The sequence below is a fragment of the Plectropomus leopardus genome, chromosome 19 (assembly GCF_026936395.1).
Source record: "Plectropomus leopardus strain MGB_pleo_1.0 chromosome 19, ASM2693639v1, whole genome shotgun sequence".
NCBI classification, from domain to species: domain Eukaryota; kingdom Metazoa; phylum Chordata; class Actinopteri; order Perciformes; family Serranidae; genus Plectropomus; species Plectropomus leopardus.
The window spans coordinates 14,137,986-14,160,496 of record NC_142194.1 but is presented as its reverse complement, the minus strand read 5'-3'; the positions used below and the strand labels follow the sequence as shown (position 1 = coordinate 14,160,496).

Genomic DNA, 22,511 nt, shown 5'->3' with positions numbered 1-22,511 from the left:
ATGCATCAATTTTGATCCTGTTTTATGAGACTTAATTGTCAGTTTGAAATTGTTATTGAAGTGCAATGCTACATTGGTGAAGCACTCGTTATATGTTATTCATTTTTGCATTTTGCTCTATGTCCCAGTTTTGGAAGACGGATCTAGTGTATAAGGCGCATTTAGGTTCCCTTTAAGCAAATTTTGTTATCTTGGTTTTGTGGTGTCAGTTTACCTCTCCCTCTTTTATCCATCTACACACCTGCCCTATATCAGCCTCATTATTCCCTCCATGCCAGTCAGCTCCCTGCCTGTTATTAATCACTTTATTCTCCTCACCTGAGCTTCTCCGCCCTATTTCTCCACCTGCACTTCAACTGCTCATCAGTCTAGTTTGTATTTAAGTCCTGTTTTTCAGCTTAGTCTTTGTTTGATCCTTGATTTAGACATCTGTTGTTCAGTTGCTTTTCCTTCATATTTGAGTTATCTTTTACATTTCTGTTGTTTCATCCACTTGGGTCCACCTGCTGTGCATTACATGACACCCTAGTTCACATGGAGAATTTGTGGCAGTATCTATGTCATTTCTTTTGGATAAAAAATATAGTTTTGTTGAACAATACCCTTAGTCACCCTATCAATCTGCACACGTCATGCAGAAGCTATCACTCTTTCCCACGCATGCACATGTGCAGACATTGAAAAACACCTACGGACCAACTGATAGCACCTGTCATAAAATAATGCATAATTTAGCAGGAAAATAAGACACTTGATTCCTTGGACATTCTTGTCACATATGAGTGATTTTTCTCATTTTCTCCGCAGGCGTGCATGGCGGCACACGGCAGGTTCAGATATCCAATTCAGGGCAATGGTTACTGACAGGCTATTTTTAGCTCGCTGATAAAGGATTCTCCTATCAGCTTAGATGACCACCCTTGAATTCATAAAGCATTGCCTGTGTCCTTTAGACGCAGCGGAAACCACCACAGTAGCTCTCAAGGAGCAGAGATAACAAGCCTGTCCTCTTCTTGTCCGTCTGTTTGTGTTTATCCAATTCTGAGGCAGGCACAGCTACAGCTGCAACATTAAGATAAAAACATTTGAATACGAATGGGGCTCTGTAATGAGAATTATTACAGTCCACGCATTATCTTTTAACTTAAGTGTTTTGTAAATCTGCATAAAAATAGACCTTTTTTTAAAAAAAAAAAATAGGATTATTCATGCATGCATCTGGTGTATGATTAGACATCATTAGGACAATCATCCCTCCCACATGTAGAGCGTCTTAGTAATGCTTTGATTGTATGCCGCTCTCCTGCTCTGCCTCTTCAGATGCTTCACTCCAACCTCTAAATTGAGGGTCATTTTCTCCAACAGTGTTGTGATACATTCAGATTTGTAACAATTTAAAAAAATGTGCCAAGCTGCAGGTTTAAGCAGTGTACATTCACTAAGTGAATGGATTTATGAATGAAATGTTTCTTGCCTCATTCTTAAACCAGAGCTCAGAGATTGTAGTCCGTATCTTTCTGCTGGAGGCAGACAGTCACAGCCTTGGATTAGTGCTGAGTGCAAAGAGTCAGCAACGAAGGCAGTACCTGAGCCACGAGAGTGATGAAGGTCTTCAAACAGGCTGTGTTCCTGTTTATTGCTCTGCAGTCAGGTGGAAAGTAACTAAGTACATTTATTTAAGCATTGTACCTTAGCGCAAAAAACTTTAGTTGCTAGTTGCTTCACATGAGCGAAACTCGACATGATTTAAGAGGAATTTTTATATTCCAGAGACTATTAGTGAGGACTTAATGCAAAATATCGGTGTATTACAGTCAAAGGGATTAATTTATGGAGCAATTGCTGTGTGGAAATGTAGAATGTAGAACATTCAACAAATGTTGTTTTGATTGATGCATTATTGTTGGGTTTTGAATATTTGGTACAGTGAACACTAGAGTGTAAAGTTTAAATATTCATGTTTAATATCAAGTTTACTGATAAAATACTGAAAAAAGGGGGAAGGACATGATAAGTGTTCACTTCTGGTTTTGGACATGGACATTTTGGTTTGTTTAACAAATATGTTTGCTGTGTATTCTTGTTTTGTTTTCTTCTTTTTTGTTTACATATATGTTTTTTTAGCATGTTCAAAATAAAAAAAATCACATCTAATCTAAAATCTGTAGTACAAATTAAACAAATAAATAAACAAATAAACAAAAACAAGTATTAGAAAAATGTAAATAAATAAATAAATAAATAAATAGGTTCACTTTGATCAGCTACAAGAGCAAAGCTCTATTTATGCAGTGATGCATCAGTAATAATCTGAAAAGGTCATAATGTATGAGTCACAGAAAATTAATATAAAATTTTAATTTTCTCATATATAGGTGTTATTTTAGTAAAAATTAAAATGCAGTGATTGCAGATTTCATTGTCATTTTCCATTTTCACACAATCATTTGGGCATTTTTATGATCATATCAAAATGAAATAGAAAAGCCGTTTATTTTAATTTTAATTGTTAAAGTTGTAAACCGTTGTGAAAATAAACAATATTCAAATTTTAGTTGAATTTAAAATGAGATTAGGATTAAATAATGTAAATAATCTTAAATAATGTAACCTGATATGTCTTTAATGTAAGCAATATTTTAGTCACAATATGAATTAAAATGCAATTTCCTGACAATTTTAAAATGAAAGCTAAATTTGAGATTTTATTTTCAAAGACTTAATCTGCTCTACACTTAACAATATTCAAATGTAAAAAGCAAAACAGACCCCCTGTCTATTACATTTACATTAAGACATCACCACGCGCTTCCATTTTGTTTACTTTTGCTTTGTCGGCTAAGTAAGCCAGTCTAAAGGTGCAGGGGATCTGATGCACCACTGTGATGTTTTCCTGGTTGGATGCAGTGGCCTTTTACTGTGAGGGGGAAAAACCCCAATATCAGTTGGCGGTTTTGCAAAAGGGCACTCTCCCCCTTTTAGTCTCAGCTTGGCCTCACAGAGAGCTTTGAACACTCTGTGCAGCCACTCATCACGTGTTTGCAAGTCAACCTCTTGAACTGCAATGTGTGAAAGACTTTTAATCCAGCAGCCAGCGCTGTTAACAATATTCCTTGAAAGAAAGAGGATTTCAAAAGGATTAGGGCCTGCACTAGGGCTAAACTGCAAACATGTGCATCTTAAAATGCTTGCATGTGTGATGATGGTGGTCAGATCTCTGCAAGCTGGGTGAAAAGATAACTTAGAGACCCAGGGGTCAGAAGTGGACCCTATGATAATGTTTGCTTTCATCGGTGAAGTCATCCTGGTGACTTAAAAGAATACTTTCTGAGAGTTAGATGAGAAGATCAACATGACTCTCAAATCTGTCTGTTCAAAATGAAGCTGGAGCCATGCAGCCGATTAGCTTAGCTTAGCATAGCTGTCCAAAGGAAGGCTATAAATATTTTAAAAATCAACATCAAGTCACTGCATCTGGTTGTTTGGCACATACATGTGGTTACATACATGTTTTTTTTTTTTTTTTGCAGATTTGGCTTTGGATTAATGAAACATGTCAAGCACTGACTGTTAGGGTTAGACTAGGATACTAGCAGGCACATTTGTTACCTTTGCGTGTCAGTTGAGGTAAATTTCGCTTTCAATAGCTCGACATCAGTTAACCCCTTGAAACCTGAGCGAATTGGCTTAATCTCTAATCGCAAACATGTAAAGTAATGCTACATGCAACCTTAAAAGAAATTACTCCAAATTAGCAAAAATGAATAACTCAAAAATTAGCACAAAAAAGACAAGAAAAATGGGAAGGAAAAAAACAAACAAGAAAATACGCAAAATTTAAATGTAGTTAACTTAAAATATAAAATTTTGATTTAATCATTAATTTCTAATCTAATATTTTCTCTGTCTGTATCTCTCTCTTTTCTTTTCTTTTAAAAATTTTTTTTTAAACTAATATTAAGTTCATTTTCATTTTCTGAATTTCTCGTTGCCTTCTTGTAACATGAATGAAACACAAGAAACTGATGTCGATCCAGGTTTCAAAAGGTTAAATGTTAACAAACCAGTTAAGTTAAGCGCCCTAAAACGTCACATGACATGAAAAACAAGCAAGATCTTTCTTTTAATCCAGCACCCCATTGGATAATTGATCTTTAGCACAACATTTCAAAAAACGGTCCATTTATAGGTAGTGAAAGTAAAATTATTTTTTGCTGTGTGCCTTTTATTTTGTTTTTTTGGGGCTTTGATGACAGATAGCCTGCTGACCACATTATTATGTGGAAATATAATAATACTGCCCACCCTGGGCTAGCTAACATTAGCCTTTGCGACGCTGCTCTGTGCCGCACCCAGCTCGGGTAGGAGCTAGTCAGCGGTGCTGCTTATTCCCAGTCATAGGACGGCATTACATGGTGGCTATCTCCACATAGCCCTGGTGAGTAAAAAACTTTATTTTGAGTTGCAAATCCTGTTTAATATTCCTAACAATGTTGGCACCACTAGTTGTGCTGACACTGCTAACTGTGCTAACATAGCTAGCAATGCTAAAGGTGGTTATTGCCTCATAGTTGGGCCACAAACTTGTTCAAAAATATTCTTGGTGTTTAACCAACTGACAGTTGACCACTGACACCAACTTTTTTGGCTGTAGCTTTTTGTTTAACAGACAGATATTGACTCAGATAGAAATGTCAAACCATTTCTTTCATTGCTGTTGGCACACAGTTACATCCTGTACACCGACTCATCATCTTATTGAAAGGTCGAGACTCATGATGTTGGCACCCCATACAGTTTGGAAAGAAAGTCAGAGTAGGTTTTTGGAGCTGCTGTCCTTCAATGTTCTGACTCTGCCAATTGTATCTAATCTATTGTGAGAAACTAGTAAGCCAGTGAGAAAATGCTATTTTCTGCATTGTGCTCCTTTTCATAATTCATACTTCTTTAAGTGCACCAGCATTGGTTTACAGTTTAATTGATGAACGCTGAGCGTGACTGACCACACTCTCCCCAATCTTTGCGTGCTCTGCAGTCAAAGCCAGCCAAAGTCTGGCAGATGGAGACCGTTGAGCGCCAAGTTCACATGGGAATCCAAACAGATGGACACATGAAGCGTGGCACCTGCTTTTGGCACCGCACCTCAACACTCTCAGCGTGAGTAAGAGTGGAAAGAATCACAGGGGAATTTAATCTTACAGGGTTACAAGACAATTATTAGGCAACGGAAGTTGAGTCTTACCAGTGTTTGGTAGCGTTTGCCAGCTGTAGGGTCTCCCCAAGTTCATGCTTGTCATTTAGCTATACTGTACATCCATTATATATATATATATACTTAAAAAAACATGGGAAGAAGGAATTTGTTTCTTATCAAAGATTCATTATCATATGACAAGAAAAAAAACTTACTTAAAATTCTAATAATTCTATAAAAATCATTTTAAATATATAATAATCATTTTAAATGTAGTCCTCTGGGAAATTTAACTAGCTTTTTTAAAATCTACTCATTTCTTGCAATTTGTGGGACATTTCTTGTCAAATTGCTCCTTTGTCTTTTTTTTTCATGTCTGAGAAAGAAATCAAACCAAGTTGCTCAGGATTCAAAGCTTGAAATACTTGTGAAAGGCGCCTGAAGGCAGCACAAGAAAAAATGACGATCCAGGTTTTTCCAGGTTTTTCCAGGGTTAAACTAACTGTGACTTTAACAAACATCATATTTGAAATTATCTAAAAGTGGATAAGATGTGCAAAAGGTGCACTTTTAGGCTCTTTTTGCATGACTTTAGCACATCCATTGGGATGTGATAATGTTGTAATCATAAGCAATCAGCAGCAATTATCACAAGGTGCTGACATTTCTGGTTTGCAAAATTTACTGCTTTGTTTTTCTGACTTTCGGCTCAGAAACAACCTCCCCTTGATCCTCCTCTGGAAGAAAATGACAGTATTTGTAGCCAATGTTACAGTAACTTAGTATCAGTATCACAGCAGCATTTGGTAAAGGAGATTACTAATTCATAAGGAAGTCTCATAGTCTGAATGTTTTAATATTGATGATTATATGATGTTTGTGTCGGTCTTTTATCGAGTACAGATGGCAGTAGGCGGTGGTTGGCAGAGACAATATTCGTGATCTGGACATCCATGTAATAGCTGAATGAAACCTCACACCTGTTGCCTGAGAGGATCTGAAAGAGCTCCAGACACACCTTTAAAGTCTCAGTGCAGTGTCGATGTGGTGATTTGGGAGGTCGTGGAAAATGTCTGGCTTTATTCTATGCCGTGAAACCATGTTTGAATTAGTTCATGTGTGCATTAATGTCAGGGAATATGGAAATTTTATAGACAATGATTGTACCTTGAGTTGCACCTGGGCTTGCGAAATGTCCCCATATTCCGTGGACAAGACTGAACAGGAGCAATGCAATACAACTAAAGGAACAGTTCCACATTTTGGGACATACACTTAACCTTTCTTTTTCTTTTTCTTGTTTGATTGAGGTGTGTATGGTGAAAACTGGTGCAAAAATAGGGTTGGACTGTCCCTTTAAAGGAATGTTTAGACTTGACGAGGTAAATCACTGAGCAGCCGCGTTTCTCAATGTAAACTGTGTTTGCCTCCTTTATTGTAGAGGTCACTGTGAAGTTATCAGTTAATCGTCTTTGAGTCAGAGCAGCCAAAATGTCCACTGATACACAAGCAATTTGGGACAGTTATTCTTAAAGCCGCTGATTAGCTCCTCCATCTGTGAGCCCACTGCTAATCTGCCCAAAACACAAACTTCCTGCCAAACAAACAATGTTTAATAATGAAGTGGGTCTTTGCCAGGAGGCCATCAATGATACTGACTGCGCTGCTGTTTTCATTATTTATTTTTTCCTAAAAGCTGGGGCTCATTCACACACATCAGTCCAGCCAATCATATCCAAACAATGTTCATTAGCCAAAACAGCTGAGCTCAGTTCCATTCAGTTTTTGGGTTCTAATTGAAATGTACGACTCGGCCCTTCTGGGAGAGCACCATTAGCAGAACACATCATGCTAATGTGTTTTAAAGACGTCCAGCTTAGGGGCTAATTAATATTCCCCAGAAAGAACTGGTTCTCTCCTCTCAGAGCCACTTCATAACACCAGCTGTCATGATGTTTACTAAAACCTCTTCTTTAGGCTTTCGGAGCGAGGCCTGTGGAAAATGTAAACAATCAAACAGCATACTCAAGAGGCTCCTGCATGAGACTGTATGCAGCTGAGAGTTAAAAAAAAAGGGAAAAAGGGGCCTAGTTGGAAAATATTAATAATAATAAACACAATTATTCAATACGTTTCGAAAGTTTTGAATGTGAACACTTTTTGATGTTCCAGTGAAACCTACTGTCGTGTTAACTCTGTGCCAGACATTAATGTCTGGCATCCTAATATTCAAATATGCTCAAAATGTATCCCTAAATTCTGATAAAATATTTTAAGAAATGACTATGTAACAATGTGCAACCATGCCCCAAAATCATTAATAGTGATTATCAATTGCAATAATAATCAGTAATAAACATAACAAATATTGTATTATATCAGTTTGCACAAATACCGCAAAAATGTTGTTTACCCCTTCACAGTGATGTCTTTAGGCCTAGGTGACCAAGGTTTCAGCCTCAAATGTTTTATAACCCTAATCTAAATTTATAAATGATATATGTTTCAAGAAACAAGAATAGGCCTAATGATGATAATAATAATAATAATAATAATAATAATAATAATAACAATAATAATAATAACAATAATAATAATAATAATAATAATAATAATAATAATAATAATAATGATATAATAATAATGATATAATAATAATAATAATAATAATAATAATAATAATAATAATAATAATAATAATAATAATAATAATAATAATAATAAAAAGCCCTGAATCCTAATTATCTGTCATTCTGTTTGTAATTGAATGATATATTTAGCTACATTTAACCACAGTTCATATAAATGTTAAAATGCATAAACTATTTTCCAACTCAAGTCAATGAAGTCAATGGTTTTGTTGCCATTTTTTTAAGTAATGAGTGCCTTTACTAAATTAATATTGGCTGAAAATATTTGTTGAAAGACTGAACTTTGCATTAAAAAAAATATTGGAAGCTCTCTGAGGCCCCTCTCAACCTTTAATTGGTTTCGTCCACCCCTGCACTAAGATTTGTCTCTAAATGCAGCTGGAGCTGAGTGAGTGGCTCTTCACGCTGCTGGATCACCAACTTATGCTCTCATTTCTTTCTCCAAGAAAGGGAGACCATGTATAAAATCAATAAATAAATACTAAAAATACTATGCTCAATAGTATTTTAACTGTTTTAACATCAAAATTCATAATTAATCTGAGAATAAAAAGGGTAGATGAGGGTAAACAGTGTACCACAGCGCATTTAAAAAAGCATCAAAATAGAGTTTGTTCATCAATAAATTTCCCGTGGGAGGATCCCTCTGGACCCCCCTAAGCTAAGCCCCCAGTGTCCTCAAATCCTAGAAACGCCCCTGCCTTTAGATGTCCTGTTGCTGACATTTACAACATGTATGTTTACTCTTGTAAATTATTTGTGAATGAATGACAGGATCAAAGAAATATTTCTTGTCAAGCACTTAAAATGATTACTGCAGCTTTATGCGGGTTAAAAGCTGTCTTAAACTTCAAATCAGAATGAAATTCCAAATAAAGCCCAAACAGTAATTAACAATGAAACTTCCTTTTATTTCACAGGAGTCAACACACCACCTCACAACAGCATGTAAAGCTTGAATGAGAAAGACAAAGAGAGAGAGGCTCAAATTCCTCACTTGAGTACTAAACACTGCGTTATATTACAGTATGCACAAAGGGCGTGGGAATAATCAGCCCCACATTCACTTGCTTGAGTTGTAAAAGACAGTGCAGAATAAATACATATTTTACATAAATGTTTAATATAAACAAATAACTGTCGTACAAATTGCACTTACCGATAGCTGTGAGGTAAAAAAAAACAATACATTGGCATGACTACAGTACATCGCTCATGTCTGAATAATCAGTTTATTACAGTGCGCCTGAGCAGTCATTTTAATAATAAATCGCGACCCATCGCGAAGGCTTGACTTAAGTATACCCACTCCCCTATATTAGGTTATCATCCTTAATATACTGAACTGCTGATCCAATAAAATAAGAAATAAACAAAAAAAAAACAAGGAATAATCACAGGAGCTTACATGAGCTCTTTGGAGGGAGCCTCAATTCAACTGAAACCGATTTATCAGATCCATGTAAATAAAACGTTTAGGGACTGTTCATTATTTATGAGGGGAGAGGGTTGAGCAAGACAGTGGAGACAATCCAATTATTTGTTTAAGCACAAGGGAGGGAGTTATGCTTTCTGATTCAGTGTAGGGGACATTCAACGCTTTATGGTCGGATTTTGCATTTATTTTAGCCTACCCTCAGAACTCCAAGCGGGTTTAAAGGCATGTTTTCTTTAAAAATATCCCAAATCATATCCATAAAATGTGAAATATGGTTAGGGTGAATACTGGCAATGTGGGACACTTTTTGATAATTACGCTTCTGCATCATTTTTTAAGTATCCTAATGCTTTAGCTCTTCATACCCTGTAAAATCTGAGAAGGTGGTCTTACTTACTTACTGCATTGAAAAAAAGGAAAATAAATATAACTATTAATCTTGATTTATGCATACTTTATATCTAATTGTAAAGTTTACTTGCAAAATTAGCCGTATTTACTTAATTGTGTGATGTTATTGCAACTTAAAAATGACAAGTGAAATTACCTTGTTATTCAGTGTTGGGAACTTTAGTAAACCAAGTTTTTCAGACTTAACTTAATCATCACAAAGAGGATTTTGCCGATGATGAAGTTAGGACATCTGTGAGTTCTGTTTTGTAAACATATTTTTGTTAACATATTTTACAGTTTATCATACTATTCTAAACAGCTTAAGAGCTCCACTATACTATAAGCCTACACAAGAAAAAAAGATCAAACGTTTAAAGATAGATACATTACACTTCTGTAAACACACAGTGACCCAAAACCATATTTTACCCTGTTAAAGTGGGGCGCCTTTATTGGTTATATGGGACACTTGCGATCCATCATTTTTAAATGTTTTATAACCTAACCATTATTTACCTTAGAATGCCATATCATTTAACTTTTCACTGCAGCCACTGCAAGGTTGTTGAATTTGGTGTGCCACACCCCAGAAAGTGATGTCAAAGCCATAGACATATTTTTAAATGACAGTATATACACTTGAAGATAAAAAAAGGTAATGTTTAACTGTCCTGTAGTTTACCCATTGTCCCAATTTACCAGTATTCACCCTTTTGATGGTGGATTATGTTTATGTTTATGCATTTTCTCAGTCACTCAGGGAGGCGCATGGAAAAAATATTTGTAGCTTCAGAGAGGGTTAAACGGGGATGCACAATATTGGATTTTTTTTTTGCAAATATGCAATATATCAATATTACAACATTCATATATCCCCTTTTTTCCAAGGTAATTTTGGTGATCATCAAGTGTCTTCTGCTGTGGAATATCATCAAATCATGCATAGCCTTCTCTTATCATGATGGCCCGCCAGCAGATAAATACAATGTTTTTCAGTGTATGTAGCCCAATATTCATTCACTGTGAAAAATGAGAAAATACTTCAACTTTGGGTCAATGTTTTGTACATGTTCACTTTGGCAACAAAATAAGTAAATAATATCTATTTGTAATATCAGCAGAAATCAGCATATTGGCCGGTTCCAATATTTCATTTTAAAGCCAATATTTGATGACGCGCCCGTATTATTGTGCAGCCCTTATAAAAAACAAAGGAAGTCACACTGCAGCCCCTAATCTGATAAATAAAGCACAGTCCCTTAGGGTCGATATTATTTAACAAATTGGATAATCTCTTAGATGCAAAACTGTCCTGGAGAGATTTATTTATTAATTTTTATCTTGGAAAGAACATCGGTCTCGATGCCTGTGGTAAAATATGGCTTTCAAATACCTATATTTCTGGTGATTTTGCTTGATGTTTGACACCTCCGATGCACATATAAAAACGGAAGGTCTTGCGCAAACCTTTCCCAAAAAGAAACCCACTCTTACGGAGTCAGTCCCCGCTTTTGTCACCATCCTTTCTCTTGTAATCCACCTCCACAAAAGTTTAATATTTTCCTTCACAACTGTGATTCAGAGTGAGACAACTTTTTGGTTCCCACCAGGCTGCTGTCACTGTTGTCCAAGCCGGCGCAATCTGACCACAGACCCAGCGTGCCGGGCTCCAGCGCGGACACGAAACCTCCGGAGCACCGGGACAGGTCGCAGGAGCTGATATGCAGCCTGCGATCGGCTTGCCTCGGGCAGCACAGCAGCCTCTTGAATGCTTTCCTGAAGTCCGGGCTCCGACAGTAAATGATGGGGTTAAACGCTGAGTTCACGTACCCCAGCCAGTTTAGGAAAACGAAAAGGTTCTTGTCCACCACCTCTGCGCAAAACACCCGCACCACGTTGACTATAAAGAAAGGCAGCCAGCACAGGGTGAACGTCCCCATGATGATGCCCAGCGTTTTGAGCGCCTTCTGCTCCCTGAGCGCCAGGATTTTCGACGGCCTCTTCTTACACTTGGAGGTGAGTCCCGTTAAGGTGTTGTGAAACCTGCCTTCACACTTGTCGATCTTCCTCAGCTGCAGTTTCGCCTCTCTGTACACGCGAGCGTAAACAAATATCATAACCAGGAGAGGAATGTAAAACGATATGATGGATGAGGAGATGGCATATGCTCTGTTTGTGACAAAATCGCAACATTCAGGGTCCTCGTAGCAGGCTGTGTCCACGCTGTCCCGGGACCAGTGCATCAGGATGGGGAGGAAGGAGACCAGCGCGGAGATGGCCCACACTACGCACACCGCTGTTTTGGCCCGAGCTTTGGTTAACAAGCTTTGGTAGCGGAAAGGCGAGGTGATAGCCACGTACCTGTCTATGGCGATAACGCACAGGGTCTCGATGCTGGCGGTGACGCACAGGACATCCACGGAGATCCAGAACTCGCAGAAAAAGGAGCCGTACAGCCACAAGCCGCGCACCTCGAGCGCGGCGCCAAACGGCACCACCAGCATCCCCATGATGAGGTCCGCGCTCGCAAGGGACACGATGAACACATTGGTGATCGTCTGCAGTCTCTGCGTCCTGGCGATGGCCACAATAACCAGGATGTTCCCGAACACAATAGCCAGGACGATTAAACCCATCACGAGGCTCATCCCCGCCATCCACTGCTCGGACGCGGCTGTAGTAGCGGAGCCCGCTGCGTCCGACACCTCGCTCCCCGTGCCATTCTGGAAGTTCACCGACGAGGACGCGCCACCGTCTCCCATGACGGGCTGCTGCGCTGTGTGCGGGACCAGATCGAGTTCATCAAGGCAGTGCAAGGCAGCCTGTCCAATATGTTGCAGTTGCACGAGGCACAGCTCCGCTCCCGTCGCGCGCAAACTCCATCTGGAGATCCTTTCTTGCCCTCAGCTTTGCGCGAGCTGCTGCAACCAGCCGGCACATCAGCGCAAGCGGTGACATCACTGCTCCTCAGGACCAATCAACGCATCGCAGCTTGTCCCATCAATGAAGCAGGGGAAGCAAAACAACACCTAAACCACACAAATTATAGGCTACATTCAGTCTCATTTTGGTGTCTCTATAAGCTAATGAATGAATAGAGGACACTTTCATTCAGTAATTGGAGGACATTTTTGGCCAGCAGCTCTCTCCCAACATCAAACTGCCTGTTATCTGTCAATCTGCCAAAGGTTGGGGACATGAAAAGCCAAACATGGAAATTCAACATGACATTGTGAACTACAGGGATTTTTACTGTTTTCATTGCTTGCCATCGCAAACAAGATTTGTTTTTCCACTTTTATATTTTTATCACAAAGAATACATTCCGCAGCTATGAAGTCAGGCCCAACCACAGATCTGCTCCGTGCTTCACAGCAGCTGTATTACATGAAACTTCCTAATAATATGATAAAACAGGATCTGACTAACAGCCAACTATTTAAGTACTCAGGTCAATCACAGGTCATTAAAATCCAAGTAAACTAGGACGATTTAGAATAAGACAGGAGAAAATAGCAACAAAAGACACAACATTTCTATAAAGAGACAAATACTAATAACAAAGAGAGACAAAACAACCACAAAGAGACACAAAATAACTAAAAAGAGACACAAAATATTACAACCTGACACAAACCAATCACAAAAAGACGCAAAAATAACTACAGAGACAAAAAACAACAAAGATACACAAAATAACTACAAACAGACACAAACCAATCACAAAGAGACACAGCATAACTACAAAGAGAAAAAAAAACAGCAAAGGGACAAAATTACTAGAAAGAGATGCAAAACAACAAAAAAGAGGCAAAGCCACCACAACGTCTGTGTCTTGCTCCTATAGTAGAGGTGGTGGGGCCTTTTTATGTATCTGTACCCAGGGCCCCATTGTCTCATAATTCACCTCAGAAACACTTATGATAGAAATTTGGTTACAGTAAAGCAAAACTATTAAAAAGAGTCTCAAGAAGTGACCAAAAAGACCAAACAGTGCTGATTCTGCCAAACTGAGCTCCTCAGAAAACAACACAAGATCTAAATATTTTTTTTTTTACTTTCATTCATTTAAATATTAGTGTTAATGCAGAGGAGAAGTTTATTTTGAAATGACAGCAGCCCACATTCCTATGAAAGTTTCAGCCTTTCTGAGTCAGAAAGACAAGACTCTCAAACACCAACGCAAGACAGACAACCTGATGTTCATTGGTTGTGTGAAAGTGTTTGCACCGGCCTTGTGACACACAGACTACACACAGATGGATGAGGCCGTGCGCTTTGTTTTTCTGTCTGCTGATTATTAGCATGCCTGCTCTTGAACCCGACGACCCAGTGCCAGCGGCTGTGACACTAGCTGACCCCAACATAACAAAACTAAACTCAGAGTGTCAACATAATAACTGCATGGATCTATACCTCAGGCACTCACAGCCACCTACGTGTTAGGAGCAGGCTGAGATAATAAGTACTCTTCAACAAGTAAAAAGCACTTTGTAGCCTTGTTAAGAGCTGCATTAGTGCTGTATTAAAGTTTATTATTTTTATTTTTTTTAAGCTTCTGAGAAATGCAGATAAGAGGTTGTTGCTCTTCTATGTGGATTCAGAACTTAGGGCACAAGCTCTGCCACAATAAAAAAAAACGAAACAATAAAGCAGCAGTGGATTTTTATTTTGACAAAATTAAAAACTTTTTAAATATTCTGTCAAAATTAAAAACATTCCCAAGTTTAACCCTTTGACACCTTAGCAAATTGGCTTGCTTTCTTTCCAAAACATGAGAGTGTGACGATCAGCTTAACAAGACATGGCCTAAAAGTTAGCAAGAAATTAGTAATAAAAAAATACAAGAAAATCACTGCAAAAAAAGCATAAAGAAAAATATATTAAGAAAATGCTATATATATAGTAGGTACAAAAATATTCCTACATCATTTAATTTTCCTAAACACCTGTCTTGTGTGCACTATTGTAGACACTATCTAACTTTAGACCAACGACAAATAGAATAATAAAAACATATAGATACAATATCAGTACTTCACCACCGCATTTCTTTTCTTGTAGTGTGGGAAATAAATTTACAGACTTTATTTTTGGCTTTGGGGGATTGCCTTGTGGATTTGATCTTGTGACCTCAGCATTTCGACTGCCCTTTGTGGTCTCTAGCTGTGCTTTCACAGGGGTAGAACGTAGTTCCAGTTAAGGCTGTTCCAGACAAATAAAACCAAAACCATCTGCATACACCAATACTACTAGAGGAAAATAAGAAAATACCTCTTTTTTTCTTGAAATTTGAATGAACTGACCCCTCTGTTTGAATGAGTAACCAATGTTTTTTAATGAAAGCTGTTAACTTGGAAACACTGCCCTGTAACCCTTGCAGCACCTTCTCTCAGAGGCTACTTTATCACTACCATTTGCATCTCCATGCTTTCATATTTTTGTGCGATTGCGCCGTCACTTTCAAAAAATAAGCTGAGCAAAGTGCTCTCGACACACTGGGCAGCAGCTACCTCCCACATATCTTCATGCAAGTTTTGCAAACTGGAATAAAGGGAAGTGGAGCAGGTTTAACTTGAATTAGCAGCTTAACCTCTTGTGTCAACACTGGCATTGAGTCAAAGGTCAAAGCTGATTTTTATCATTTGAAATGATACCTGTTTGTAGACTTAGCAGAGGTGAAACCGGACATAAGCAGCACAGGTAGCCAAACTGGTATGATGTGTTTGGATTTCAGCCGCTCAAATTATCATAAAACCTTTTCTTGCCTGCTTTTTGCATTCCTCCAGTGCTATCACACAAGCTGGAAATATGGTAATAATATTTAATCTCTTACACAGATATGATCTTAATGGAGCTTCTCAGCCGGAATGAACCAAGAATACATTTTTCTGCGATTAAAACCGTGAAAAAAACGGTGATTTCAGCCTTCGCTTAACCTCCACGGGCCCCTAATATTTTATACAAACACCAACATCATTACATAACTCACTTAAATCAGTCATGTTATTTTTAAGTTGAGTAATTAACAGTAACAACTAACTATTGTCAGCTTTATGCATCATGTGAATATCATAAGAGACACAGGAGTTACAAGCCCCTAAGAAATCTTTAAAAAGCCTTTTTGTGCTGTTGAAAGAAGCTGTTTACTGATTTGAGGCTCTTATCTGATCATTTAGGAACAGAATCCTCATGGTTTACTTTAGGGATTTGCATTCTTGTAAATGAATCTGTTATATCACCATATAGGCTGTTACTGGCAGCAGACAGAGGAGGTGGCACCGCCAGGCTCCTGATGACACCCCTGACCTGTGAAAGTCTTCAGTATTTATCCTTGTAAATGTATTCGCATGCTCCCCTGGTGATGCTTCTAGTGTGGTACAAGTTAATCGAGACTGTGTTTCCGTGTGTGAGTGGCCTCTGGCAGCGAAGACAGCAGCCAGAATCACACAGGGTTAATGATGCTGTCAGAAGGATGGTGAGGGAAGCAGCTGAATGAGGACGGAGGGATAAGACAGAGGGCAAAGATACAAAAGGAGGGAGGGAGGAGGAGGAGGGAGAGCTGATAATAGCTTCTCTTCTGCTTCTCTCTCTTTATTATGACTTTAAGTAATAATCTCATCTGCTGCCACGTTCATCCTCTTACAGTTAATGTTTAAAGATGGATTTGTCATTTATATACATGATTTTCGTTCAAATTTGCCAATGTTTCCAGATGCAGTTTACCACCACTCTGAAACCATTACAACCTTAAAGGGACAGTTCCCCCAAAAATAAAAAAATAAAATACATATTTTTTGTCTTATACCTGTAGTGCTATTTAACAATACGTTTTGGTATGAGTTGCTGAGTGTTGGAGATATAGATGTAGAGAAAGAGAAAATGTGAAAGTGATGGAGATAAAAACACATTGTCCTTTACCCACAGCCCTTGGGTAATTTAACCTTTAAAGTACAGGCAGGAAGACGGCAGCCTTACATTAATATTACAGCTCATTTGGGGAGGATGCTCTTCATGTTTACTTGTCATGCTGTCACTAGAGTAGAATCAGCCTCTGCGCAGTGGTATACTGGGTGAGTGTAGTTTGCCAGACAGAAAATAGTCCCTACACAAGACAGCCAGTCTTGAAACCCACCGGTTACTGGTCTGATGATGATAAGCCTCTGGGGGACAGTGCCAATATTTCGGGCTGATCTGATGTAACCAGTGGATATCCGTGCCAGGAGTTTTTCTTCTCTACTTCAGTCAATTTGGCTAATTTCTATAAATCTGATTCCTGCATATGCATGCATATTAAAAAGAAAGAGAAAGACGAAGTCTAAGTCATTGTCAGACAAAACCAAGATTACATTTTGGTCAGTGTGTTCCCCCTCTCTGCTCAGACTACAACTTCCCATTTAGATGTGATTTTTTTTATAAACAATGTTTATTTATTGAAGTTTCAACTGGACATAAAAAACACATTAATATACAACTAATCCAACTATATATCACCTCACACAGTCACTCTGCCATTTAAATGTGATTGGTTAATATTACCTGGGCTACAAACAAAAACCAGAAATACCAGAAAGAAACAGGTTTAGTAAGCTGATAATTTCCCATTTTTTTAAAATCACTTGAATGCATCACCTGACCTGGCATCTCAGGATCCTCTCATCAAAGACAGGTGTGCTAAATTAGTCGCACAGGAGAGACACCCAGAGGATACAGCCTTCAACCGACATGTGTTTTGATTAGTCTTAGCTTTATTTTTGGGTGAATTTGTTTGATTTGAACTTTCTTTTTCCTTTTTTTTTTTTGCAAAGGCCTGTTTATTTTGGTAATTCTCGTTTTAGAGTTTTAATTTAGTTTTGACACCACAGCAACTCTCCATCCTTCACATCAGTCAACTGTTAAACCACCCGATGCACCCTCATCAAACAAAACTGTGAGTACAACTGAATTCAGCAAGCTGATCATATATACCATTATGCTTACATTTATGATAATGAGGACATTTTGTTATTGTCAACAAATCCAGTGGGAAAAACAAAACAAAACAAAATAAATCCAACAATGAATTGATCCTACAAAGAAGTACTGTCTGTGGGCCTGATATACAGTACTGGTGCTCTACGTACTTTGACACCTACATATACTGGTCCTGCTGCCTACTCAAACTAAGTTCACAGCTTAAAATAATCTCAAACAAATGCACTGTTTACTCTCTTTTGAGTGACTTTTTTAAAACACTACAGCTGTTTTTAGATATTTGACAAGATAAGACTTTATAAATGCCGTGCTGGGGAAATTCACATGCTAGAAGCCAGAGAAAAAAGGTATTCGAGTGCCAAAAAGGATAAACATTACAAAAATACAAATAAGATAAAACAAAAATAAAATAAGTCTATACACACTTTTCACTTATATAGATATTGTATGTCCATGATTGATAGTTACACAGGATAAATGACAATGCATAGTATATTTACTGCAAATAAATAGAAATGTAGCCATAAATATTGTTGTACATTAAGTGGTAAAATATTGCACAGTTTGAAAGTTTAACAGGCATGTTACAGTATAAATATAAAAATAAGGATATGTACTAGCTAATATATGTGAATATTTATGATGATTATGAAAAAAATAGAATATCACCTGAGGTGGGAAAAGTAGAAAAGAAGCTGCCATTTTGTAAGTGATGTGATGGAGACAGAGACAACAGTGTTAAAGTAATATGTGGTCATGTTAACCCTTTGAAACCTGGGCAAACTGATTTGATTTCTTAAAAAAAAAAAACATGGGGAGGAGGCAACAATTAAACAAGACATTGCTCAAAAATAAGTGTAAAAAAGTAATAAAAGGGTTCAAGAAAATTATCTGAAAATAATCAGAGGAATATAAAACAAATTAATGGTAATAAACAAAAACAAACAAAGTAAAAATGCTGAAAAAAAATCTGTTTTTTTTTTTAAATTCTGTGACATAAGTTTAGATATTAGATTACTGTATTATAAATAAGGTGTTTGGGACATTTTCCACTGTTTTTTAGGTTGTCACATTTGCCTTTTTTCAATTTGTGGGACATTTCTTTAGAAGTTGTACTATTTTTGGAAAGAAATTAAACCAATTTGCTCATGTTTCTTAGGATCAAATAGCTTATAAGAGGCATTTGAACGCAGCACAAGAAAACTAATGGTTAAAGAGTCTGACTGCTGTTGAATGAAAGATCTTTGGTAGCGCTCTTTCTTGCAGTGTGGCTGCTGCAGTCTGTTACTGAAGGAGCTGGTTAAAGCCCCGCACAGTTTCATGCAGGGATTGAGAGTTGTGTGACCTTTTTAAATCAGTGAAACAATGTATTTATGATCTGTTTTTAAGGATTTTCATCTTTGGTAGAAAAGGAAAAAGCTCGGGGCTGAGTGACACAGAGGGTAGTGAAGGCAAAAAGAACCGAGATGTTTTTTTTTTTTCACAGGATTTGTCAATAAGAAGAAAAATATAGAACAGTGTCTTATCCTTTAAGTATATCGTCCTCCATCACCTCAGGTGTATTGATTGATAATTGATGACTCCTTTCGATGAGGGAGACACTATAGAGGGTTTTCACAGACTTGTCATTGTAACAAAAGCAGCACAGGCCTCCCCTAAAATCCAATCATCATTAGTTTTTGCCTGTGTGTGTTTTCTATTATGACACATCGCAATATCTGCTGTGAAAAAGGTTCTATTGTTCTGTTTGTATTTCACAGAAACCAGAGACAAAAAAGGTGTTTGCAGTGGTGACATTTAGACAATTCTTTGTTTTCAGCACCTTTTTGACCTGCGTGTGCTTTGTCTGGGGATTTTATTTCCAATGTTTTTATTGAATCAAAAGAGTGATTCATAGTGCAAGTAGAAAACAGGAGATATTTTTCTTTTTTTAAACCGTTATCTATTTCTCAATCCAATCCCATTCCATGTACCTCTTTCATGAGCAAAGAGTTGCCATTACAATATGAAAAGGCAGAGATCTACACTAAAATATTAGTGAATAACAAATTAAATTAAATGATCACAAAGAAAAATATTAATAAAGGTAATATGAGTATTGATACATAAAAATAAACATATAAATTATGGAAAAGAGTAAGTTGTTGATGATTCTCTTGAAAATTTAAGAGCTGTTTATCTATACATTATAATTTTGACTTTCCTAATGAGTATGGTGCCTCACTTTCAATTAATTTTCTATTCTAAAGGAACCAAAAAAAGGTCTCGTTTTGGGCAGACGTGAATCAAAATGACCTGAAAGCCATACTTGAATAAAGATCTGTTTATTTTTTAACCAGAAAATGACTTTTGTAGATGTTAGAGTCACCCATCAGGCTATTACTTCAGTAAAAGTCTTAAAGTATCTTTCATTACTGTACTTAAAGTTTCAAAAGTAATTTTATCATATTAAATGCTCTTCAGTTTTGAAGGTAAAAGTTCAAGTAAATCCTGTTGACAAAAAAGCAAGAGGTCAGGATTTTGAGAATTATGAAATGTATTTTTTAGGACCAAACACTGCTTTAAAAATGAAACGTACATCACACTTGAAGTAAATCAACTTAAAGGATTTAGAGAACAGATTTTCCTTTACTCTGATTCCTTAAATCGACTGCCCATCCCCTACTCCTTTACTCAGTTCCTTCCATATTTTGTAGTGAGTAACTAAAATGCTTCGGGGAAGAAATCAAGTGAGTAAAAGTGAAAGTAAACAAAAATATAAAAATTCAAGTACAGATACTTCCAAAAAAACTACTGTGATGAAGTATTTTTCTTTTCCTACATTACCACTGGCCTTGGGGTGAAAAAAGTTTCCTATAATCACTTTTCATGATATCAATTCTATTTATAGCAGACTGAAAATCCCATTACTCTAATTTTCTTCACTTTCTGTACATGTAAACATCTTTGTGTGTTTGTGACCAAAAACCGGCTTAAGTGCTCATTACCTCAATACTGAGCTGCAAAAATGAACGCAATGTGCAGCTTCTGGTAAAAAGTATGAGACAAATGTCAGTCCTCTGAGGTCAGCTGACATATAACCTTGTATGACAAATTCATGAGGAAGCTAGCTCATTAGTGAAACTCTGATAATATCCCACACAGCAGAGCTGAAGTCCTCAGATGTATTAATGCTTGTGTAGTGTAGTTATGCTACGTGACCTGATTCTTAAAGACTGTTAAATTCAGTTTCTCAATCAGACTTTTTTGCCTTTATTTACAGAACAGTTACATCATGAAAGGTGGATGATGCAGCAAAGGGCCGAGGTTGGAATCGAACCTGCAGCTGCTGCGGCAAGGACATAGCCTGAGTACATTGGGTCCACCAGGTGAGCTAGTGGGGACCCCCACATTTCATATTTTTACCCCTACCCCTCAATTTTGAGTGCAAGGGATGCTCGCGATTAGTTCACACCTTAAACTTGACACTTTCAATCGATTAAACAAGTCATCAAATAATAAAAAAACAAAGCCACTGCTCCATTACCAAGCAGCTAGCGGTGCTCCTCGACCAGCCAGTCTGCACTGACATTAGATGAGCTGTAACAAGTGCAGAAACTAACCTGCTGGGCTTTAGTTAAATTTCAAGCATCAATTAAGGGAGAATGCTACATGGTAATATGTCGAATTCTGGGGTCATCTTGCACAAATCAGCAATAATAATGTGAAGATACCTGCATTACCATACTATCAGTTTCTTTAGTTATGCCTTTATCAAGGTCCCTAAACATTTCCATGACTTTTAGGGGAGCCATAATATTTTTTTCTTGCAAATCCTGCCTGCCATTACATCAGATTCAAACTTTATTCAAACATAATTATATCAACATGAAGGGACAGGTGGAAAGCAGGAAGAAAATTAAGATATGCACGTGATGGTCAAACAAAGCACGTTTCAGCCATGTTACTTCCACAGCTACAGAAAATAAATTTGCAAATAAATTATATTATGTGTTAGGTTATCTCAGAAGATTACTGAAACAATTTTGTTAAACATAATAATATTCCATGACTTTTCCAAAACTTTCAATTATTTTTTATTAATTCCAGGTTTTCCATAACAGTGGAAACACTTTTGTTGTATATAAAATACAATCATGAGATTCAGCTGTGATAATGCAATAGTTATCGTTATTTTCAAAACTTCATTAACACAGGAATTACATTTGTGGCTTTCTGTTGCTTGTGCAGCCGTTTTGCCGATGATGTCTCATAACACTCAGTTTGAAGTGTGCCTCTGAAAAAAACCTGTTTGGAGTGCCATGAAGCCTAAACACTTCACCTGACACTTCACCCTGCCTTAGACATGAACGGCCAAAATGAAGAGCTAAGGACTCTTTAGCGCTTAGCTTTAGAGACGGATGGAGCCTTCTGTCTGTACTCAGCATTCATTTCATCCATTTTTGTGTACGTTTTCTCAAAGTTTATGGATCCAACAGAGCAATCATACCAGCAATCTTTGAGGCAGTGTGATGTAGTTCAAGCCAGATTTGATTGCAGGAGACAATGAAGAAATTTAAATAATGGCGAGAACAAAAAGAATCAGTATTATATAATAATATATAGTATCGTCAAGGGATGTCCAAATCAAGTTTTTTTGCCACCGATCAGAACCTTTTGATATTAAGCATGTGGTGATACTAAGTCCGGATCCGATCCGGTACCTGCTCATTACAGCATTACAGTAAAACTAGTTCACTGAAAATGAACCACAAAAAATTTCTATTTCTATTTCTATTTCAATGAGCCTTACAGGCTAAGTGGGGAGGGGACAGGGGCGTTCTGGGATTGGGCCTTTGAATTGCAGCAATGATCGTAGAAG

At 37.4% G+C, this 22,511-nt stretch overlaps 1 protein-coding gene across 1 annotated transcript; it reads right to left on the bottom strand.

The window, feature by feature from the left end:
• Positions 1-8,735: 8,735 nt before the first annotated feature.
• On the bottom strand, positions 8,736-12,583 carry adrb1 (adrenoceptor beta 1). Its single transcript, XM_042508102.2, has one exon. It carries the CDS (start codon positions 12,436-12,438, stop codon positions 11,242-11,244), a length of 1,197 nt encoding a protein of 398 aa, XP_042364036.1. The 5' UTR covers positions 12,439-12,583; the 3' UTR covers positions 8,736-11,241.
• Positions 12,584-22,511: the final 9,928 nt, after the last annotated feature.

Excerpts from the sequence above, each read along its gene's own strand:
- adrb1 (XM_042508102.2), bottom strand. The coding sequence starts at position 12,438 with ATGGGAGACGGTGGCGCGTCCTCGTCGGTGAACTTCCAGAATGGCACG.